The sequence below is a fragment of the Lontra canadensis genome, unplaced genomic scaffold (genome assembly GCF_010015895.1).
Source record: "Lontra canadensis isolate GAN:19392208 unplaced genomic scaffold, GSC_riverotter_1.0 scaffold73, whole genome shotgun sequence".
NCBI lineage: Eukaryota > Metazoa > Chordata > Mammalia > Carnivora > Mustelidae > Lontra > Lontra canadensis.
In genome coordinates this window covers 959,069-982,620 of record NW_022631067.1, presented here as the reverse complement: position 1 = coordinate 982,620, position 23,552 = coordinate 959,069, and the positions used below count along the sequence as shown (strand labels likewise).

Genomic DNA, 23,552 nt, shown 5'->3' with positions numbered 1-23,552 from the left:
CAGTGCGCTTGGAGCAGTCGGTGTCGCAGACCCACAGGGTGGGAATTGCTCCCACCAGTCCCGACAGAGGAGGCTCCAGGACGCTGTTAGAAACCTTGTTCTAGAACACGGCGAGTTCCGCGGGCTGGGAACGGAGATTGGGAACCGAAACCCCCTGAAGGCTGTGTGTTCCCGGTTTGGGGGAGCCGTGCCGGACCGACGGGCAGCGTCTGCGTGGGCGTTGTCTACATCACTCACGTGGATGGTTTTCACACCCGCACGAGTGGGCGGGGCACCCCGCGGGCACGGGCCAGCGTGGGGTCCCTAAAGCTTGTCCCTGAGGAGTTAGTGTGAGCCCCGGGACGGAGCCGGCTGGGCCTTTCACTGCCTCCTTGCGCCCACCTGCGTCTCCTCTCTGAAGCCCCCATCCCCCACCCTGTGCCCATCCCCCATCCCATGCCCATCCCCCACCCTGTGCCCATCCCTCATCCCATCCCTTCCCACTCCCCTCCCCTCCCCCACGCCCCCCTACTCCTCCCATCCCCCTTCCTAGCCCCATCCCCCTCCCCACTCTCATCCCCCCATCCTCTGACCCTGTGCCCACTCTCCGCTCTTCCTCTCTCCCCACCCCTCCCCACTTCCACCCAACCCAAGACCCACCCGAAGGTCTGCTCATGTGTCGCCAGCAGACGGGCCGTCTCAGTGAACCTAGTCCAACATGTGTCATACACGCTACCGTGTACATTTTTTAAGATTTTAAGCAGCATTTTTTAAAGTTTTTTTCTTTTGTTCAAGTACTCTCTGCGCCCCGCCTGGGGCGTGAACTCAGCCCAAGATCAAGGGTCTCGTGCTCCACCTACCGCACCCCTGCATCTACCTGTTCTGTAAACATCCCTGTGGGGTGTTTGAGCTTCTACTGAGCTCCCCTCCCTCTGCCTGACGGGTGGTGACTTCCGGGCCGAGCCGGGGTCCAGGGCTGGTGCTGGTACGACGGCGCACACGCTCACGGGCCCGTCATGCCCTTCCCCTCGGTGACCGCGTGTCCTTTGCCGAGCCTCCGTGCTTCCGGTGAGCTGACCTGGAGAGCACCAGCCGGCAGAAAACTGTACTTTTAATGCTCTCCCGTGGGATACGTCTGCTCCGTGGCCGGCCGGTGTGAGACAGGGCCAGGCCCGCGGAGCTGCCCGAGGCCCCTCGAGGAGAGAGTGCCCAGCTGTCACCTCGGGTTCCGTTACCTCCAGGCCGTCGCGGCGTGGACGGAACCGTGCAGGCCGCATCTGGGGTTGGGTCCTGGTTCAGCCTCCTCTGCACCCCACCCCTGGTCCGCACACCTGCTCATGCCCGCCCGTCGAAGGAAGTCTCGGGATCGACACCTTCCTGCAGGAGTCGTTCCCAGACTCGAGAACACCCACCCGAACGCGTCCAGCTCGGGCACGAGGGCTAATCGGGTTATGGGACTTTGCGGTTTGAATACGCCGTGAGGCTTCGTGGGCCTAGAGTTGGTCCGTGGACACCTCCACCTGGTCTTCCCATGGTTTGGGCAGAAGCCCCGGCGAACAGCCCTTCCCCTTCACACCCACTCATCTCCCTGCAGATAAAGAGGCCCCTGCCCCCCGGGACTGCCCCCCAAGGCCGTCTGTCTGTCCCGCAGGTTGGGGACATCGTCATGGTCAAGGAGGATGAGACCTTCCCCTGTGACTTGATCTTCCTGTCCAGCAGTCGAGGCGACGGGACCTGCCACGTGACCACCGCCAGCTTAGACGGAGAGTCCAGTCACAAGGTAGGTGCCTTTCCCGGGGCCCCGCGGGGCATCGTGTCAGCTGCGCTGTGTGGCCGGCCCCGTGTCACCATGGTGGCCAGCCCAGTGTTCCCAGGGGTCACGGAGAAACCCGGGCAGCTGGGCTGACCGCACGGCTCCCCACTCTGCTTCTCCCCATATCCCGCTGTTCCCTGTCCCCCGTCAGTATCCACAGCCATCAGCCACTCAGGTTAACTGAGGGGACTTCGTGCTCTTAGCTATGTCACTGAGCGGAGGGCCAGGATATAAGGAGTAGATGGTGGGAATTTGGAAAACTTCATTTTAATGCTCAAGATTAGTGTCTTCTCTAGACTGGAATTATGTGAAAAGGCACGCAAGAGTGGAGATTTTGAGGACTGTCACTCTAACGTGTCCTTTTGTTCAAGTATCTTAAGGATTTTCTGAACTTGTAATTAATTTCTTAGACTCAGGATGGAAGTCCGTACTGCCAGGTGATACTACACAACTGTAATTAACAATCCAAAGAAGAGAACAACCACGATTTTAAGGATTTCGTTGTATTTTTAGGGAAATGGGAGCTTCCAAGGAGTTTAGGAACATGAGTGTGGCTCAGTGGACCCAACCACGTCTGAGGCATTGGCAAATGGCAACTAATGGTGGGATTTCTGTGGTGGGAAAGAGATACTTTCTTTTATGAATAATTCAGATCATCGTATAAGCCCTGTGGGACTTCGGGACACCTTTCCTGTGTGTGCATCCCGAGAGGCGAACATTCTGGCACGACTGATTGTAAACCACGGAGACTTGGGGGTGCAGAAGCGCCTGGGAGAGTCGGGTGACTGTGGTGTCACATGTCTGAGTGTGGCAATCATGTTCCCGTGTTCCTGACACCCAGCGAACCACATGGCCCCTGGCTGTTGGCACCCAGCGGCTGCTCACGCCCGTCCTGCGGGAGGGATGCCCCAGCATGGCTCGTGGGCAGCCGCGGCAGGTCTGGTGGAACCACGGCTCCCCGGACGTGGTGGCCGTTGCCTCACCCAGAGCTGGCGGGTGCCCCGCTGCCCCGTCTATGCGACTGGGCTCAGCATCCTACTTGTGGCTGATGTCACGTCTGCACATCTGACTTGACCTGGGCGCTGGAGTTACTGACTCCTTTCCTTCACAGACCCTGGGGCTCCCGCTCCGGTCACGGTCGTGGCCCCTGTGACCTTGGGCAGGCGTTTTTAACCTTTGCAGTTTTCACATCCTGAACTGGGAGAGACCCTTCTTCCAGGGGCTCTTGGGAGGACATGCCTAGAAGATCTCCCGATGTCCCTGGTGTGCAATGGGCCCCCAGATGTTCAAGGTGTCACATGTCATTTACCTCCCATGTCCATCCACAGCGCCTTTCTCTCCCAGCATGTGATTGCTGGGAGGACGAGAGCACGTTCAGAGCCACGCTCTCCCCACGTGCCCTCGTGCCTGTGCTCCAAGCCCACCTGCTTGCATTAGTGATCCCGTCTGGGCCGGTGTATCCACTGCCCGGGTCACGTTAGAACCGCCGTCCTTGGGTCCCCAGACCCACCGCCTGGGACACAGGGAGCCAGGCCTTCAGGGCCCTGGGCAAGTGCGGAAGTATTTTCTCCCGGATGGTTGCCGGTGGCGCCTTGAGTTTTCATCACTTGCTGATGTGCGCAGACTCTGGTGTGCGTGCAGAGCACACGACTTACGTGTTCGTGGCTGCGTTCTTCCTGACACGGCACCGTGGCTCGTTCTCGGGCCTCGTGCCGGGCGCAGCAGGGGACACACGGCGTGGCCAGCGTGGGAGATCCGGCGGCCAGGCGTGCGTCCCTCGCGCGGCTGTGGATGAGACCTGCTGTTACTCTGCAGACTCACTACGCCGTGCAGGACACGAAGGGCTTTCACACCGAGGAAGACCTCGACGGCTTGCACGCCACGATCGAGTGTGAGCAGCCCCAGCCCGACCTGTACAAGTAAGTCCGGTCCGCGTCCCTGTGGTGACACTCCCGGCCCCCGGGCCGGTCCCGCGGTGCACCGCGTCCAGCCCTGCTGTCCGGCGCCGCGCTTGTCGGGCAGGAGCGTGCGTGTCGCTGCCGAAAGGTTAAGACCGAGCCAGGAGTGGACTAGTTGCGTGTGTCCCAGTCCGGCGACGTTGAACCTGTAGCTGCTCTCGTGGACACTCGTTAGGCCTGACGGGAGTAAGTTGACTGAAGAGGAGTAAGTCTCTGTGACGCGAGGAACCAACTTTAAGGAAAATCCTTGGAGTCGTGGGCGACTAAGGACAGAAGATAAATGAAGGAAGGGGGAGGAAGCCAGCGAGCTTTTGGCCAAGCACATGGCCCCGGTGGCGCGGGCTTCTGTCCCGGCGGAAGCAGACGGGGGTGGATGGTAGGCGCCCGGCCCCTTCCCGCCAGCCGCGCGCCCTGACCTGACTTCTCTGTCATCAGGTTCGTCGGCCGCATCAACGTCTACAGCGACCGGAGCGACCCGGTGGTGAGGTGAGGGGCTGTGCCGTCAGGTTGCCGTGAGCTCTTCTCTTTGCCATCGAACGCTTCACTCTCGACGCTGTGTTGCGGTGGGAAACAGAATTCTGCCTTTCCAAAGGCCCGGGTCCCGCCGTCTTCTCTGTTCTGGTGGGACTGTCGCCCTCCGTGCCAGCGGCTGACGGCGCTCTCGGGGCCGTGGTCTCATGGTGTTAGGAGCTCGTCTGACTGCAAGGTGCTACCCGAGCGGGGCCCTTGCATCTCCACAGACCAGTGTGTCTTCAACCATAAAGCTGGGCCGTTGCTGCCCTGAGGCCGTGTCTCCTCGAGATCCTTGAGGGACGCTGTTTTGGCCCCAGATTCTGTCTGGACTTAAGGGGACGGGTCTCCTCTGGGGACCGTGTAGGTGGGAGGTGTGTGTGGTCACCTGCTTCATCGGAGCAGTCTGGGATCGGTCACACCCGCGGGTTGTGGGCGAGGACCCGCACCCACCAGGTGCACAGCGCCCGGGACCTGCCGGCGGCTGGACACGTGTGTCTCTCATCGGCGCTGGCCGTCCTGTAGGGTGTCATCTGTGCATCGTGTCCGGGTCTGGTGGGTCCTGGCTGTCGAGGTAACGGAGGTGGACGGTGTAGGACGTTGGTTTGGGGTAGGATCTGGAGCCGATCTTTTCTCTAGCCCCTGCGTCTCCCATGTGGGAGAGACATTCTTCTGTCCACTTACGCGGCCTCCAGGTGGTCAGCATCCCGGTGTGACCTTGTGTGTCGAGGAGAACAGTTGCCCAGAAGTAGAAATCATCTCTGTGGGAAATCGATGGTAATCAGTGTGAGATCCCGGGGCCCCTCTTGAAACTGTGTCACAGAAATGATTTGTGCACGTCCTGAGTCACAGCCATCATCCGTCCGCATGTTCGCGGTGCCTCTGAGGGGCTGTGGTCGTCCCAAAACAGACGCTAGTCTATAGGACGCTCCTAGTGTCTGTGCAGAAACAACCCGCACTTCTGTGTCCCGTGAGAAGCACTGTTGGAAGGATCGGGATTTATTGGGATTAGAAAGGATTGGAAAGCTTGGGATTTATTCACCTTGTCGCCGGGATGGATCAGGAGTAACTCCCGGCTCCCCCTGCCTCACGTTCAGACGATGATTCACGCTGAGCACGTGGGGAGCCCGTGGCTAACGCAGCTCACGGGCTGGAGCTAATTCTTGTTTTGCTCTTTAAGGACGTACACTGTTGGGCCGACTTTTACCGTTTGGGTGTTACAGGTGCTCGTAAACTCGTGGTGTGAACGGGGGTGACTTGTATCTCCCAGTTCCTCATGCCCTCGCAGTCCTGTCCAAACTAGAAGCAGGGTACTTCTTAAAGTAAATTGTGTTTCACTTCCCAGACATGCTTTATAAAAAGGCCATTTGCTTCCATGAGACGGTCCACAGGCATCGTGAGCATGCCGCTTGTGGAGGCTGACGGTCCTCGGGGGGACCCAGCAGGGCATGTGCGGCCCTGGGAGCATCCGTGGCAGTCAGGTCCAGCACGAGGGCCGGGCCCGTGGAGCCGCCCTGGGCCAATGCGTCCGGTCAGGTGTCCCCCAGGAAACAGTCTCTTGCCCTCGTCCTCAGGGGGAGGCGGCCCCAAGCCGCGTCGTCTAACTCGACGGCGTGCCCGAGTCTGTGGCGTTCACAGGCCCCCATGCACTGTGGCACGGGAGAATCGAGAGCACACGTCCCTGTGCACTGCAGACGCAGTCCGTGCAACACTGACGGCACCAGCATCCGCGGAGCTGTGTTCTGCTTCCCGCTCTTGTCCGCTCTTGGGAAATGAGCAACGAGGAAACGGGGGGGAGCCCAGGGAACACGAAACCCCAGAGGCAGAGATGTGATCTGTTGCTCACGGCCGAGTCTTGTGCGCTTGGGGCCGGCGTGTTCTTCGTGACTGATCTTAACTTCCTTGGTTGTTTCCTGGCGAGGTAGCAGGGTCAGGGGAGCGTCCAGATTTGGGGGCCGCCTGCACGCACAGGGTCCTCGTGGGTTGGACAGCCGTGGGGGGAACGCACACGGTGTTCCTGTGTTTGAAAGTAAGACCGGATCCCGCCGACTCGTGGAGTCTCCCCAAGGATGTGGTAGAAACAGCTGAAGCCTCTCGAGTCTTCTCGGAAACGGGGCCCGTCTGTCGGTCTGCGTGGGCTGACGCGGCCCCTCCAGGGAGCGGGCCCCGCGAAGGGCCACCCACCAGGTCCTTCCGCAGAGCGGGTCTTCCCTCCCAGGGCGGAGGCCACGCTCTCCCACGGAGTCGGACCAGCTTCCGTGATCCGAGTCTAAGCTACTCCACGCTTACACGGTTTCCTCTTGAAACCAAGTCTGTCAGGCCCAGGCCTCGATTCCCACCTGGAGCACCTTCTTCTGTCCGCCCCCCGGCCCCACTCTGGTCCTCCTGTCTTTGCAGGCCCCTGGGGTCGGAGAACCTGCTTCTCAGGGGAGCCACGCTGAAGAACACTGAGAAGGTCTTCGGTGAGTGTCTGTGAGTCGCCACCAGCAGCTTCTGAAGCTCAGGGCAGTTAAATCGAGCAGGCGCAGCCTGTCGTGCTGCCATGGCGCATCCGTCCGCACCGTGCGGCGGGCTCCGTGGCAGTGGACAGCAGCCTGAGGACGCCCGTCCCCGCGCGTCGCCCCCGCCCACGCGGCCATGGTGTCGGACGGTCACTTGCGTGTTGAGCATCTGGGGTTTCTGAGTCGGAAGCACAAGTTCCCGTCCGTAGGAGAACGCCCACGCCGTCGTTATGCAGGTTTCTGCGAATGGCTGCGCTTCTCCGGCGGTCTCTCCCTGCCCTGAGCGGTGCTCTTGTTTTTTAAGGGAGGCAACTTAAAAATGTGCGCGTGTGCCCAGTTTCAGAAAACCCAACGTGGTGCAGTCTGACCTCCAGGAAAAAGCAGAGACCGATCTCTGCAGGAATGGAAAGTTCTTCTTTAGTCTGAGGATCCCGAGCAGCCCGTCTGCCTGAGAAGCGCGGTGTGGCGTGCGCGGTCCCTTCTGCTGCCGCCGTGTGCGGCTGCTCTGACGCGGACTCTCCTGCCTTTCAGGTGTTGCCATTTACACGGGCATGGAAACCAAGATGGCGCTGAATTACCAGTCGAAATCCCAGAAACGATCTGCTGTAGAGAAGTGAGTCTCGGGGCGCAGAGCCCCACGCCCCGAAACCGTCATGCGCCCCCCGAGACACGACAGCTTTCCCCTTTGGCGTTGTTAGTAATTCCGTCCTGGTCTCCAGGGCGCTGGTGGCACAGGGCATTTAGGTAGACAGTCTTGATCTGCAGGGGCACAAGTGACCCCATGCCTTCAGTCCACATCTGCAGGCCCCCTGTGTGGACGCTGAAGTCCTGGCCACTCCTCTCGCCGGTGCACGAAAATGTCAGAATTGGGTCACTTTCAGCTTTTCCCAAGGAAAGTGTGAGCAGAGCAAACAGTGCTCTTTTCCTGGAACGGTGAAATCCTGACGATAAGTCAAGTATAGAGTTAGAGTCGTGAGACCACACGGCCCAGAATTTTGTCTTCTTTGCCTTTTGTTCACGTGGGTCCCTGCCTCGGAGTGGTTATGACTATTTAATACGGAGTTTGTGGGGCCTAGGATCTCTGCGAGGACTGCGAGGGGGTCTCTGCCTACCCTCGGCAAGGTGGTCTCAACGGGACCCTGGGTCTCTCTGTCCATGGGCGGCTGTCCCGACGTGAAAACGGAGATTTGGCTCTCAGTAAGCAAGAATGCTTTGTTGCCAGCGTCTGCCCCAATGAACAGCTTCCAGAAACGGACGCTGGGAGACAAGCCTCTTCACTGAGACACTGGGCAAGGGCTCTGTGTTTTTCCAGTTCAGAGGACATCTCCCTGCCTCCTTCCCTGGTGGTGATCTCTCAATTTGTCACTCCCTGGTTGACACTTTGTGGCAGAAGACTGGACTTCCAGATGTCCTGATCTTAGACCCCCAGACCACGCAGCCCACGGCGTGGCCGTGAGCACCGCTCTCTCCTGTTTTCAGAACTTTCCTGTGGCCCCTGGAGTCACATGCCTGTGGTCACAGGAGGGACTCCCGACGACTGGGGGCTTCTGGTCTCATTCTTACCGTGCTGGCGGGTGGGGGGCTCCTCTCCATCACGGTGCTCCATGTCTTCGTGGCCCCGTTGTCCTGACGCTTGAGAAAGGCTCGTCAGCCCGCGGTCACCGGGTGTCGTTGCTGTCTTGTGTTTTAGATCCATGAACGTATTCCTCATCGTCTACCTCTGCATTCTGATCAGCAAAGCGTTGATCAACACCGTCCTCAAGTACGTGTGGCAGAGCGAGCCGTTCCGAGATGAGCCGTGGTATAACCAGAAGACCGAGTCGGAAAGACAGAGGAACCTGGTACAGAGCGCGCCCCCTTGGCAGTGATCAGACACCCCGTGGGCTGCTGTCATGAGAACGCGGCAGGCGAGCGCCTAGTCTTGACGGCCGTCTCCGTCACGGAGACCTAGAAGGCGTACCCGTCGCCTCCCTGCCGCGGGCATGGGGGCCCCCGTCTCATTTGGGTGTTTGAGGGTACGGTCTGGACAGGGGTCAGCTGCCACGGTAAACTCATGAGGGCAGCGGCGTGAGCCCCCAGCGCAGGGTCCTGTCCTCAGAGCGCGGCTGCGTTTATGAACGGCCGTGCAGCCCGGGCGGGGCTCGGGGCTGCCGGCGAGGTGGGCGCGGGGCTCACGTGGTGCTCTCAGCTCCTCAGGGCACTCACCGACTTCCTGGCCTTCATGGTTCTCTTCAACTACATCATCCCCGTGTCCATGTACGTCACGGTGGAGATGCAGAAGTTCCTGGGCTCCTACTTCATCACCTGGGACGAGGAGATGTTTGACGAGGACACGGGGGAAGGGCCTCTGGTCAACACGTCGGATTTAAACGAAGAATTAGGACAGGTCAGTACCCGCGGCACCCCCCCCCCCCTCCGATTGGCGGGCGATGGCGTCCCTCTATGTTCCGTTCCCAGGCACCCGGACCCTGTGTGATCTCGGCACAGTCTCAGGTGGCCCAGGGGAAAGGCTTCCCCTTTAAGTCATTCCCAGAGACACATCCCACGACTCCCAGAACACAGCGTGACGTAACGTTGGCCTTTCACACTTTATGTGACAGTTGACTGTTTGCTGTGTACGACTTACGCACAGTTAGTCATGCTCGCTGGTTGCTGGAAGCTCCCCGTGGCCTGGGTGAGCTCCTTCTGGGCATTAATGCTGGAAGTTTGGGGAGTCCCTGCCCTGCCGGCGCTGCATTCAGCTCTTACACCTGCTTTCCTTCCCTGAGCTCAGAGTAAGTTGTTTTCCTCGACTTAAAAACAAGTCCAGAGAGACCTCATGGCTTGGTGTGTTGCAGGCTTCAGACTCCCACCCACAGCCCCGCTGTTTGCCGGCAGTGGTGGCCGAGCTCTCGGCACTGGAACGCCTGGATCTGTACGGGGGCTGCGGCTCCACACACCCGTCCCGCCAGAGCGCCATGCTGAATTTGGCATCAGGGCCACAGTGTCTGTGGCGGTGTGTGCCGCAGCCACCACGGGGGCGGGAGGGCCACCAGGGCTGCCTGGGTGAGGGGCAGAGCCTTGCACGCCTGTCCGTGAGACCCAGACCACAGCCCCTTCTTCCTCGGGACACAGCTCTGGAAAGGCCCATCCGCTGGCCCAACCCTTCCCTGCCTTTATGTTGCAGGAAAAGCATTTGGTAAACGGTAGTTCACTCATTTTTAAAAATTAAAAAACAAAGTAAGAAATTTGGGGGAGTAGTTTTGCAAACAGGCCGTTTTAAAGATTTTGTTTGAGAGAATGAGCGCACGGCGGGTAGAGGGGCAGAGGGCGAGAATCTCTAGCAGACGCCTCGCTGAGCACGGAGCCCGACGTGGGGCCCGACCTCACAACCTTGAGGTCAGATGTTTAACCGACAGCACCACCAGGCGCCCGCCAACAGGGCCGTGTCAGGCTGTGGCCTCCAAGCTCTGCCCCCACAAGGCCCCTGAGGCCTTCTGGGAATGGACACAGAGACTCAGCTGGGGACCCACTGCCTTCACCCCACTGGGTCCTGGGTACTTGTTCCCGAGAGGTAACATGCTTACGATGAGCCCTGGTTTCCAGGCGACTGTCCCGCCGCGGCCGCGGGCTGGTCTGGTCCCAGACAGGCGCACGGAAACCCCGACTCGGCCACCTGGTACCAGAATAGCTTAGGTCTGCATGTGTCACGTCGTGTCTGTGCACGGTCCCTGCCGTGTGTTCCCACGGCGTTCCCGGAGGACAGCCCCTTCTGTAACGAGAAGCGTGGAGTGGTGCTCGGCAGAGGAATCTATCTGACAAATTACCGTGGGAAGATTGTGGACAGTGTTTCGGAGGACGGGGCCTCCAGGGGTGCCCGGGGGGCGCAGTTGGTGAAGCCTCTGCCTTCGGCTCAGGTCAGGATCTCAGGGTCCCGGGATCGCGTCCCACGTCGGGCTCCCTGCTTAGCGGGGAGTCTGCTTCTTGCTCTGCCCCTCGCTGCGCTCTTGCTCTCTCTCCCTCAAATAAATAAGTAAAATCTTTTTTTAAAAAGTAGAAGACGGCCTCCCGAGACGCTCATTGTCGCTGTCGCTTTGGGGAAGGGGTCGGTGACGGGCCACACCGCCACCTTGCTGGGGACCGTCTCACGCAGGCCGCCTTCCTGCTCCTTGCGGTCCGGAGCATGGGGAGGGGCTAGCGGCGTCCAGGCGGCAGGCGTTGGCCATGCCCTCACAGCTGGCTTGCAGAACCAGGCACGAAGGGAAAAGGCATTTTTGGCGGAGGGGCAAGACAGAAGAGAACGGTTTGCAGAGACCACGTGAGGAAGCAGACGGTGAAACACTTGGCCACGCATTACTGCGTCGCCTTCCTGCACTTTATGCCTCTCCCACGCTGCCTCCCATGTGTGTCGGGGCAGCAGGCAGGTCTCAGCCGGCGGGGACGTCCCGTGCCGTCATCTGGAATTCTGTTATTCCTGATGAACACATAACCGGAATGGATCTGAGTAGAGGGTTAACGCTGGGTATGGTTTTCCATCGGAAATCTGTTCTGCCCTTTTGCTGGGGTTCTGGCTTCTGTGTTCTCAGTGGTACTGTGGGCTGTGACCTCCCAGACCTTGCCGAGTAACTGTGGGTCCATCCTCCCCGCATCCTTGATTTTTTCACTAGAGAAGCTTTAAGACCCCCGTCCCGAGTGTGTCTTTCCGAGAGGGAACAGGGAACCCTGTCTTCTGGGGAATGGGAAGGCCTCGCGTGTCTGTCCTGCACGGCTGGGTCGGGACTGCTGCACCCGGCAGAGGCTGGAGGAGGCTGGCGAGCCGGCCACGTGCGGTCCCCCCGGCGGTGTGGGTGGCCGTCAGAAGAGGCCCCTTCCTGCAAGGAACGTGACGTCAGGAAGCAAGGCCGCACCAGGGCCTGAGTCCGCGGTGGCCCCTTCTTCGCCGAGAAGGTCGCAGCCCCGCCAGCCCACGCAGCTGCGCCGTGTGTCCGCAGGTCGAGTACGTCTTCACGGACAAAACCGGCACGCTCACGGAGAACAACATGGAGTTCAAGGAGTGCTGCATCGAGGGCCACGTGTACGTGCCACATGCCGTCTGCAACGGGCAGGTGCTCCCCGGGGCCGCCGGCATCGACATGATCGACTCCTCGCCGGGTGCCAGCACCAGGGTGGGTGGCCACGCCCCTGCACCTGTGTTCCCTGGGCGTTCCCTGCTGCGCCGCCCCAGGTCCCCGAGCACAAGGCCGACCGGCACCGCCCTATGTCCCTGGGTCCCTCGCGGCTTCCGTCGGGAATGTGGGGCGCCACCCTTTCCTGCCGTGAGTCCACAGTCATGGCTGTGCGAGAAGCCACTGTAACACAGGGAAGGCAGGCACGTGGTGGGCCGAGAGCCAAGTGGCTGTGCACACCACATGGCTGTGTTCACACGCGCGTGCACACTGAGGCTCGAGCACGTGCACACACTGAAGCACACACATGCACACACACAGACGTGCCTCCACGCATGTATTTCATAGTGACACATGTGCACTCATCCTGCACGTGGGTACACATGCCACACGTGTGTGCACACACGCATGGAGACACGTGCCTGTGCGTGGGCACACGCAGCCAAGTGCCGTGGTTCCAGACGTCCGCGTCTCGGGGAGGTTCTGTCACCCCTCCCCGTGGTCACATGGTCAGTGAGGAGACCATTCTGGAAACTTTGTGGCCGCAGAGCCCTGTGCAGGGTTCCCTGGAAACTGGGGACAGCTCGCCTTAGCGGGCGGTGCACTGGCAGCCTCTGGCGACCGAGTGCATCGTACCCCCATCCTGCCTCACAGTTTCCACATGGAAACCGCTCTCCACGGCAGAGTGTCTCAGAGGGAGCCCCATGGTCTGTGGCCCAGCGGGGTCTCGGCCACACCGCAGGGCCCCTGGGAAGGCGGTCAAGGGTCCCCCAGGGCATCCTTGTTCCCGGATGCTGCGTTCACCTCCTCTGACCTTGACCCAGTGTCCTCACCTCCCGTACTCAGAAGTGCTGGAGGACGGCGAGAAGCCACACTTCCAGTCCTCGCCTAGGCCCCAGAGATGAGACTCGCTCCTGGCTCCTGCCCCCCAGCAGTGGCACATGCCGCCTTGTCGTCCTGTCTTCAGCGTAGTCTCTGTGCATGCCAAGCCGACGGGGCGTAGATCTGTGGAGTTGTGCTGTGCTTTCACAGGAGCGAGAGGAGCTGTTTTTCCGGGCCCTGTGTCTGTGCCATACCATCCAGGTGAAGGATAATGATGACGTGGACGGACCTAGGAAGTCGCCGGACGGGGGGAAGTCCTGTGTGTACATCTCATCTTCTCCCGACGAGGTGGCCCTCGTGGAGGGCATCCAGAGGTACGTCTCTGGGCGGGTCTGGCAGGTGGGGGCTCGTCCCCGAGTGTCCGGAGGCCACTGCTGTGCCGGGAGGCTTGCTGCGGGGTGGGTGGGCCGGCGGAGCTCCCGTGCTGGTGGACAGCGTCCCTCCACACGCAGCCCACCGCCCGCGTGACCAGCCGCCATTTCTGCTGCCGGACTCTGTCACTGCTGTGCTACTTCCCCTAATTCTGTCTGGGTGTCCCCTATTCGATGCTCTGCCATCTTCCCCACGGTGACGTCCGGCCGACTGCGTCTCGGTGACGGCGGTTGGCATTCTGGCCTGACTGGTGTTTCGCAGCCTCGTCGCGGCAGCAGCGCGTCTCTGTGTCCGCTGAGTCTGTGTCAAGGCCAGCTCGCGTTCCCAGGACGGCCGCTCCGGGTTCTCATTGGGACGCGTGGCTCACGCGTGTTCGGAGTAAACCCCTGGCCGTGGGTTCTCTTCCTCGCGTCTTAAACGGTGGCTCCCCCCGACTCCTGACAAAGGTGCGAGCAGTGTTCCCCGTGCTCTGCGGCAGCCCTTCCTGGTCCGTCCTAACGCGTGTGCCGAGCGCACTGTGTCAGATGTTAGCACGGACCGTCCTGCCAGCCACGGCGCGCTCCCCCCAGAAGGCTGCCAGCTCGTGCTGCGCCGAGTGGACACCCTTCCCCACGGTCCGTGGCCCCCTTGCATCGCCGTGGCCTCGTCCCCGTCTCTGAACTCCTGGCATCCAGAAGCCACCCCTGCTGTGTCTGCACCGTGGCATCTGGCATGTGGGCAGCACTCGGGTGTGCTGGTGGAGGACGGGCTGTTACGTGGTCCCTGCTCCACGGACGCCTGCTGGCCGACTGCTGGCTCTGGAGTGCTGTCCCTCTTTGGGAAAATGAGAGGGCCGTCCCGGAGGCCGACAGTCTCTCAGGATCCTTGTAAGTGTGACGCGGCCGCGGGGCTACACAGCCCCGCTGCTCAGGAAGCCAGACGTGGCCCCTGGGGACGGGCCAGTCCCCACACCTGCCCTTGTGCTGGAGCTCGCTGGTGCTTACCAGCCCGAGGGCAGAGTCGGTCGCAGTTCTGGTGGCTCTCGGAGCGCGTCTCGAGCGGTAAATGGATGACTCGTTGCCTCCGTCTGCCCCAGTCACAGCCTCTGTCGTAGCAGAAGAGCTTCTTTCTGACGAGGAAGCTTTCCCCGACTTGAGTAACATGCAGGGGAGAAGCGTCCAAGCGAGGGATTAAGCTCTGGCCGCCTCCTGCTTGCAGGCTGGGCTTCACGTACCTGCGGCTGAAGGACGGCTACATGGAGATCTTGAACAGGGAGAACGACGTGGAGAGGTGAGCGCGGCGCACGATCGTGAGCCCGCGGTCTTGGCGGGGGCCCACGTTCCCTGTCCCGCCCCATGCTGGCCTCCCCTTCCTCTCACGGCGGCCCCGGACCGTCGCCCACGGGCCGGTCTGTCAGAGTGGAGGCTGCAGAGCGTGTGCTGGGAGCCGTCCCAGATGAGGCTCCCTGGGAGTCCCCGCGGTGTGTGGGGTCTGACCCGAGTGGCCGCGCAATGCCGGGTTCCCCGGTCGCAGGACGCCCCGCACAGGGTCCGAGCGAGGGTGCGCGGGATGCTCGTGGTTCCCGTTTTGTCTCCAGGCACCATACGTGTTCAGTGTCGGTGACCGGGTCCATCAGGGAGGGCTGGTCCCACACACGGAGGGCGCATCTCGAGCTCGACTTGGAGCTCCGCCTCCTCTACAAATAAACCTGCGATAATGGGTCCAGGCAGAAACGGGGCAGAGGACATAAGGCTTGGCGGTTGTGGCCTCAGAGACCCCTGGATTTTAACATTTCCTTAAGAGGCATCAGCTCCCGCCCTGGCAGGGTGGTGAGCCCCTGACCAGACCAGCTGCCGGTCCTCAGTGGGCCCAGTGGGCTTGTCCCCAGGGTGCTGGTGGCTGTGGGAGCTGCGCGACCACACGTGGAGGGCACAGGCTCGCCCACCTTGGGGCTCCCGGCTCCCAGCTGGGGTCTGTGGGCTGCGGGGAGTTTCTGGAGGCGTCTGTCCAGGGCGGCTGAACTGCTTTTGGTTTTTCAGGCGTCGGCAGGAATCATGGGCCGTTGATCACGACTGCACGAGCCGACCACATGTTGGTTTTGTTTTTTTAAATGGTTTTTACGAACTCCGAGGACCCCGGTGTAGCTCAGATACGGCCCGTGTGTTTAGAACTCAGGGGCGTGAGCATGTACTTTGTGTGCTGGACAGACGTCCAGGGCACCTTGGGCTGGGGGTGAGCCCACGGGAGCCTGGCCTCGGCCTCCCCTCCTCACAGCCTCCAGGGGCCCAGTGTCCGCCCCGTGGATCCCGAGGGCACGGGCAGGCGGGCAGACAGGCCACAGGACGCCCCAGGTGCTGTGCCGCGGGAAGTGCTGTACTAACCCAGATTCCGGGACTGCGAGAGCCGAAGAGGGAGTAAAAGTGATTTGTGATCTCTTTTTTAGGTTTGAACTGCTGGAAATTTTGAGTTTTGACTCAGTAAGAAGGAGAATGAGCGTGATTGTGAAATCTGTCACAGGTAGGAATGTCTTTTTCCTTCGAGTTTTCGAATTACATGTTGTGGCAGTTTTATTTTCGTGCTCACCTGTGTAGGAGCTGTAGGACCTAACCGTTTGTTCTCTCAAAACACACGAGGTGAGCAGGTCATGGGGCCCCTCGGCTTTGCAGGCACAGGTGCGGGTCACGGGGCTCCTGGGCTTTGTACCTGGCACAGGTGCAGCCCCTATGGGTCCCATGTGACTGGCAGGACGTGCAGGGTCTCCCGTCCCTCCCTGCGGCGGCCACACACGGCAGTCTGACGCCGCCCACCCGCAGCCTTCCGGGCTCTTGCCACCGCGTCCATCCTGAAGACGCTGCCAGGCCCTGAGGCGCCTGCTGTGCCCGACAGATGCTTCTCCAGAGCTGCGCACCGACCCCCTCAGCTGCCTTCCCTGATCCCTACTCGGGCCAACCCCGTGTGCCTCTTTCCACCCGGAGGCCCTCTTGCCGGTGGGACGTTTCCAGGGAGGGGCAGCGCACCAGGCACCTTGTGGGGTGCCTTCTTGCTTGCCGCAGTCAGGTGAGCTGTCCCGGCCTGGGCCGGGAGCACCCGAGGACAGAAGCCAGCTGCGTCTTGCGGGCTCCCCGCCGCGCGGCTCCGCTCAGCTGAAGGCACCCACAGTTGTGGAACGGCCTCTTAGCAGACACTGCGGGATGTCGGTCCTTCTTACTCCTTAAAGCCGGGCGCCACCAGGCTGTGTCCGTGTCTTTGGAAAGTCGCCTGGTAAGCGGGCAGATGCAGCCCACTGCCCTGAGCGCGGACAGACCTTGAGCCGGCCGAGGGAGCGGGAGGCACGTTGGGGAATTCTGGGTCAGCCAGTGTCGCTCCTCGCACGGGAGGCACAGGCGGCTGATGGCCTCAAGCAGGGCCCTGGTGACGCTGTTCTGGGGGCACCTGCCACAGCTCGCCTTACTCCTTAGGCCGCAGAGGACGGTGTGAGGTGGCCAGGGCGTGTCGTTGGGCAGAACCCTGTGACTCACTTCCTGGGGCGGCGGACGAGCCTGGGCAAGGCACGTGGCAGCTCTGGGCACGGTCCCTGCGTGGTCCCCGCACCCCTGAGCCTGGCGGCGGCATGGCACCCTGGCACAGCCCAGCCAGGGAGACTTGTGCCAAGCATCTGGGGATGTAACATGGTGTCGGTGCTGCTGGAATGTGGGGAGACAGTCTTCCGCGTGGGCCAGCAGGTCGTGGGAGAGTCCCGTAATGCTGAAGGACATGGTCTGGTGTGCGGGCACGGTAGAAGCCCCGCGGTGGCCTGGGAGGAGGGCATCGGGTGGGAACTGGATGTCACTGGTCCTTTGCCCTGTGGGTTCCCTGCGGGGACGGATGCGGATATGCCGTCTGGCCACTGAGTCGCGTCTGGGAGACGGTTCCTGGTCGCAGGCCTGACCGCACCGCAGGGAGTGAGGCAGCGTTACTCACGGAGCCCCGTCCCCTCCATGCTTCCTTGGGGGGCTGGGTGCCCTCACAGTGGACCCTCGGAGACTCCTGCCACCTTCCCGCAGGAGGGCACCGCGGAGCTCCAGGAGGAGTCATGTCACGGCAGTCAGGCGGGGCCCGGGTCCCCCTTCCACGGGGAGACGTCCGCCCGTTCCTGGGGGTCCCCTGCAGATCTGCAGGCTTCCCGGGACAGACCACACGGCATCTGAACCAACCACGGCACCAATTAACTTCAGGAGAAGTTTGAATAATGGATTAAGCAGGTTGTTCTTTGCGTAGTAACGGATCCCCAGAGGTGAGGCTCATGGTTCTGGTTTTCCAGCCTGACGGATGCGGGAGACCACGAGCCCCTGTGGCCAGTGAGAGTGCGGCTGCTTGAGGGCTGTCAGCAGCCTCAGCCACGGCTTGCTCCACGGCAGGGACACCCCGTGTGGGCACGCCTCTGCGTGGTAGCTCCGTGCTGGCTTTCAGAACTCTGGTTCTTTGCAGAATGAAATGGTTTTCACTCCGGATGTTTTTACGTCAGAGGCTGTTGTAACCAAACCCCAGGGCCAGACGTGTACCAGCTGGACCACGTGTGCCAGGGAGTGATGGGTTGACACAGTGACCTGAGCCATTACCATAAATCCTCACAGTTTTTTAGAATAGCATTGGAGAGCACATTGTGATACCTGGACTTGCCCTTCTTGCTGGAAACCGTGTCTGAGGAAGTTAGATCTGGTGTCTGGAACGGGTCCTGCCCCAGGCTGGTCTTGGGCCCAGACCGGCTGCCACTCTCCGTGGCTCGTGACCAGAATCTGGCCACAAGCCCACACCATTGGCGGGTGTGTCCTGGGGGTCGGGCGCTCTGCCCCGTGGGACGCCGTCCCACTCCGTGTGCTGGTGGCCCGGACGTTGTGACGCTGTCCTTTCTGGCCGTGGGTTGACCTCAGCCGTGGTCTAGTCTCAGGACATCTATGGGCATCCCTTTGCTGTCTGGGGTGTTTTACTCTGGGCGCCATGAGCGCATCCCGGCTGGGATCAGCGGGGCTCCAGGTGCCACGGCTGCATTCAGGCACCCTTGTCCAGATCCAATGCTCTCCGGGAGCCACGTGCAAACGCAGCTGGCTGGTGGAGGGCCACGTGGACACTCATGGCTTGCAGAGAAGGCACCCCTGCCTGCGGGCTTGTCGACCAGAGCCGGCCTCGTCCGTCTTGTTCTCTCCCCTTGGTCTCGCTGCCTTCCCCTGCTGACCTGGAAGAGAACATCGGTTTATCTCACAGGGCAGCGTGGTTCTGTGGCACAGGCTTGTGCGAAGCCGTGGGGACGTCTCCTGAGCTGTGGGGGACGCCTCACAGCACGTGTTTGTGGGTCTTGCTGGGGTGAAGGATGGTGGATCCTCGACGGCAGCATCTCATGGGGCCCCGTCCAGTGACCTTACCTGGGGGCCAGAGGGCAGTGGGGCCCGTCTTCCTCCTGGTCCTCAACGCCCGTGTGATCTGGGGCTGTGGGAAAAACGACTTCACTTTCTCCCGACTGCAGGCGGTAGTGGGTCTTGGGAAACGTCTCTGACGCTCTCAACGCGGATGTTCCTGTTTCTGTTGCTTCATAAAAGCGTAACGTGGAGAATGATCAGTTCTCCCTGCGAGTAACTAAACGTCTTGTTTCCTTCCTTCCTTAGGAGACATCTATCTCTTCTGCAAGGGAGCTGATTCATCCATATTTCCCCGGGTGATAGAAGGCAAAGTCGACCAGATCCGGGCCAGAGTAGAGCGCAACGCGGTGGTGAGATGGGGCTGGGGGCGGCTGGCAGCAGTGTCCTGCTCTGTCCGCTGAGGGACGTGCTCTGAGGCCCACCTGTGCCGTACGCGGAGTGGAACCCACTGGAAGCCCCGGGGGCGGGGGGCACTGGCGGGGTGTCTGCCTTATAAGCGCATTCGTGGTCGTTGTGTCGGGTCCTGTGGGGTCTCTGGTGACGTGCTCCGTCATCGTGAAGCCGGCGTCCTCGGCGTCTCCCCGGCGTGGTTCCCGCACATCTCTGCCCCAGGCCTCTAGCAGCGCCGTGCGGGTGGCCCGCTTGCCCGAGCTCTGGCCCCCGCCGGCAGGTGCGCCGCCGGTGCCGGGGGTTGAAGGCATCTCTGACCCTGTCCACCCGCCCCCCACCAGACCCTACGCCACAGACCGTGGCCCTGCACAGCCTCGTCCCCACTGCTGCAAACCACAGAATTTCACACGCGCATCGTTACAAACCAAGCAGGGTCTGGCCAAGGTGTTCAGCTGTGCTCTCGCTGACAGGATGAACCCCTGAGTAAGCTTGTGGTGCTCACGGGAGTGTGGGTGCCAAGCGCCCCCAGACTCAGCTCCGGGAGGCTGGAGTGCCACGGCCCTAGGGCAGCCGCTGTGCCTTCGTTCCTGGCGGCGTGGCCCGCGTGGCGGGTGTGCCTGCAGCTCTGGCTGCGGTCCCCGTGTCCCTGACCCCTGCTGGCCCAGGGAGGCTCTGCGCTGAGGCCCTGAGCCCACAGGGACGGGAAGGAGGTGCTGCTTGGCGGTGACTGAGCCCTGGCGTGGGGGGTCACGGTCAGTCAGCCTGCTGCCCAAAGGCCAGGGTCCCGTTCGCGGAACAGGACGGAGGGCTTCTGCGAAGCACCTGGACACACACGCTCGCCGCCGTCTCGGGGCACTGAGTGTTGATACCCGCTCGCCTGGTCGTCCCCGAGGGGGCAGCCCATCTGCAAGTCAGTCCAGCACCAGATCTGAAACGACGGCGACACACGGCTGGGATGCTGGCCGTGCAGGTCAGCACACCTGTCAGGCTGGGCCTGTCTGCCCTCCGCGCGGACGCTGGCACGCCCAGTCCCTGCCCGGACCCCAGGACCTCAGCCCAGGACGCTGAGAGGATGCTCCCGCCGCTCTGGGGTCTCTGTCCGCCCCCTTCTCTGGGGGACCGGGGCATCCACACCAGAGTGCATGTGTTCCCCGAGAACAGTGGCTGCGTACGCCTCAGAGATGGCGTTTCCTCACCTGCGCACGGGCAGACGGTGGTGCGGTTTCTCAGTCCGCAAGGCCCTTCTCCTGTAACCAGCTTTAAACTCTCCCCTCCAGGCTCCTTCGTGGCCTCCTTCAGAGCAGCTCCAGGGATGGTTGGCACTCTGCGGCGGAGCGAGGGCGGCCGTGCCTGGTGTATTGGGGCACGTGGGCTCACACGGTCTCCCCTCCGGCTCCAGCACGCTCACCACCGTCCGTGGCTGCTCGGTGGCCCCTGCTGGGACAGCCCTCTTGCCGCCCCAGGGCTTGTCTGGTGGGCAGCTGTGCAGAAACAGCTGCGTGTGTGCTGGGATGGAGTCACGTTTCCTTTCCCTCAAGGCGCCGGCTGTCTTCGTTCTCTCTGTCTGTGGCCGTCTTTGGTGGCCGCTTTCGGGTTTACGCCTGCTCAGGCTGCTCAGGCCTCTTGGGTCTGGGGGTCTGTGGTTTTTTAAATCAAGCTGGGGAGTTTTCAGCCACTGTGTCTTACGACATACCTACCTTACGACGCACCCACTGTCCCCACCTTTCCCGGAACCGCAGTGCCCTGTGGGGAGCATACGTGGTCATTGCGGGCCCCTGGGTCTTTTCTTTTGAAAATGTCCTCGGTTTTGTTTTCAGTACTTTCTGTCACCCTGTCTTCGTGCCTGTCCTCTAGCGAGCTGTGTCTCGTCAGCCCCAGGGTGTAGCCGGGTCCATCTCATCTCAGACGCTGGGCGCTTTCTCTCACCTGCACGTCGGGACTTAGGTTTGGGACACGTGAAGTTTGGGACGCATGAAGCACAAGGTGGCCGTTGGACCGTTTCTCCGCCAGCTCTGCCCTTGGTGCTGGGTCTGCGTCCGCCTCAGCTGGGGGTCGTGTCCTTGCCGTGGGTGATGCTCCCTGCCCCCTTGCATCCTGCTGGCCTTGGACGGACTGGCCTGAGGATGCCCGCCCGTGGGCTGCCCCGTGTTTGCGTCAGCCACGGCTCGGTTCCCGGAGCAGTTCTGTTCAGACGGCGGCTTTCTGACCTGTGACGGTCCAGGCGTCGCTCGGGTGGACCGAGTTCCTCCCCCGTCCAGAGACAAAGCCCCTGGGAACTGTGGGGTCTCCCGCCTGACTCTTGGGACGGCACCGTCCCCCTCCCTCCTGATGGTTTGTCCCCGGCCTGGGGAGCACCTCACGTGCCCACCGGTCCTCTGCAGATGCCACAGGGTCTGCCGCAGTCCCCGCTCCCGGCCCCGCTCCCGGCCCCCCCGGCCCTGCCCCCGTAGCCTGTGTGCCGCCTGTGGGCGCTCAGCATTCAGGACAGCGATGGAAATGCGACGGCGCAGAGGGGCCAGCGGTGGCTTCTCGCAGGCCGAGCCGTGTGCACGGTGTGGACCCGCCCCTGCCCCTTGTTGTTGGGAGACGTTCCGGTCGTCCCCGGCGTGAAGCTGCTGGAAATAAACTGCGTGTAACGCGTGTCCGGGTCGTGGGGACGTAAATTCTCACGTCTCCGGGGTGAGCGGCCAGGAGCGCGATGTCAGCATCTAGTGTTGTAAGAAACTCCCACCTGTCTCCTGGCATCCGCCCCGGCGGGCGCGCGTCTCCGGTCTGCAGCTGGTGCCGCACACGCAGGTGACAGCCGCGCACGCTCAGGCCGCAGCTCCGCGAGCTCTTGTGCCGTCCTCGTCCCAGGCAAAACGTCCCTGCTGTGTCTGCCCTCGTCTCTCAGGGTGGTTCGGTGCGATGTTTTTGTGTGTTTTGGGTTGAATTTTAAGAGTTCTTTGAAAGTCGAAGATGTCAACTCCTCTGCGTGTTTGTGATTCGCCAGTGTTTCTTCCACGTCCGCGGCCGCTTCCCGTCGCGGGGCCTCTGGCAGAGCCTCTGACTGTCGGTTTCTGACTCGGGGACGTGCGTCGGGCGTGTGACGCCCGAGCTGTGGTCGCCGCTAGGTGCCGAGTGCGTCTCGTGTTTGCTTCCGCGAGGTTCGCACTGCTGTGGTTTACGTTTCAGTCTGTGACCCATTTCTCGTCGTGGTCAGTATGTGGAACTAGACTCGGCCGCGCAGCCACACTCAGCACAGGATTCACCAGTGTCGATGCCAGTGTCACCCCCAACGGAAACCGAGCCCACGGAGCAAGATCTCCCCTTGCACGCCGCCAGCCCCTGCTGACCTCTGCCCTGTCCTCCGTCCCCGCGCACTTATCTGTGCTGGGTCTTTCGTGCACGTGGGCTCGTACGGTGTCTGTGCCCTCCAGGCCGCCTTCCCTCGCTCAGCATCGCGTCCTCCAGGTCCCTCCAGGCATCGCTCTCCCCGAGCCTTGTGCCTTTTATGGCGGAATAACATTCCGCCATATGGGTCTACTGGACGGGCCGCGGTTTGTCCATCCGTGTGTTGACACGCGTCCGGCGGCTGGAGAGGTGGTTGTGGGGACGCTGGTCCCGGGGTCTGTTTGGGGCCCGGCTTGCGGAACTCCATTCACGTGCCCAGGGATGGAATTGCTGGGTCACGTGGGGACTCCTGTTAGTTTGCGTCTTGACAGACCGTCAGACTGCTTCCCACAGAGGCTTGGCTGTCGCCCGTCCCTGCCAGATGCACATGAGGGCTTCAGATTCTCTGCGTCCTCGTGGATGCGCACCAGTGTCTGCTTTCGTTACAGTTCTGTGCTGGGTACGCAGTGGCGTCTCACCGTGGTGCTGCATTTCCGTCCCAGCCACGGGGGCCAAGCGTGCGTTCTTGTGCTGCTGACCATTGGAGGCTTCGCACAAGGGCCCCTTCAGACCCTTGGCCCATTTTTGAATTGGGCTGTTTTTTGTTGTTGTTGTTGGCTGCTAGGCGTTCTTTATATATTCCGGATCCTAATGCCTTGTGGGACATGTATGTGATTTGTGACTACTTTGTCCCGTTCTTTTGGCTGCGTTCTCACTCTTTTGATAGTGTCCTTCGATGCAAACACTTGTAGGGCTTAGCCCGGTCCAGTTTACCTCCTGTTCTCTGCTGCCTGTGCGTTTACTCTCGCATTTACAAAACTATTGCCAAATCCGAGGTCCTGAAGATGTTCCCGTGCTTTCCTTCGGAGTCTGCTGCTGTTCACTCGCACGTGGACGCCTGTGACCCATTCCGAGTTAGCTCTGTAAGTGCATGAGGAGGGTCCAGCCTCACTCTCCCGCAGGTGGCCGTGTGTCTTCCCAGCTCTGTTGTGGGACAGATGCGTGCCCTGTCGGTTGGTCCCGGCGCCCACGTCAGGAACCCCCGGCCGTGCACGGGAGGCTCAGTTCTGCCCCATTGTTCTCTGGCGTGTCGCCAGCAGCACGGTTCTGACAGCTGTGTCTTTCCAGGAAGTTTGGCGATCCGGGAGTGTGGGTCCTTCAACTTTGTGGTTCTTTTATGAAATTGTTGGCTGATCTCAGAACTTTGAGACGCCACAAAATGTTAGGATATGTGTAGCCCTCGGGCTGCTTCTGGGGGG

At 61.5% G+C, this 23,552-nt stretch overlaps 1 protein-coding gene across 4 annotated transcripts in view; it reads left to right on the top strand.

The window, feature by feature from the left end:
• The window catches only part of ATP11A (ATPase phospholipid transporting 11A), a 48,614-nt gene that overhangs the window by 3,211 nt on the left and 21,851 nt on the right, over positions 1–23,552 (top strand). For all 4 annotated transcript variants that reach the window (XM_032881025.1, XM_032881024.1, XM_032881026.1 and 1 more), the window contains exons 3-14: positions 1,631–1,759; positions 3,608–3,711; positions 4,186–4,236; positions 6,658–6,722; positions 7,293–7,374; positions 8,452–8,602; positions 8,950–9,147; positions 11,732–11,905; positions 12,938–13,101; positions 14,357–14,428; positions 15,582–15,655; positions 18,778–18,881. In XM_032881025.1, coding sequence (XP_032736916.1) covers positions 1,631–1,759; positions 3,608–3,711; positions 4,186–4,236; positions 6,658–6,722; positions 7,293–7,374; positions 8,452–8,602; positions 8,950–9,147; positions 11,732–11,905; positions 12,938–13,101; positions 14,357–14,428; positions 15,582–15,655; positions 18,778–18,881 — 1,368 coding nt within the window. The remainder of the gene's footprint in view (positions 1–1,630; positions 1,760–3,607; positions 3,712–4,185; positions 4,237–6,657; positions 6,723–7,292; positions 7,375–8,451; positions 8,603–8,949; positions 9,148–11,731; positions 11,906–12,937; positions 13,102–14,356; positions 14,429–15,581; positions 15,656–18,777; positions 18,882–23,552) is intronic.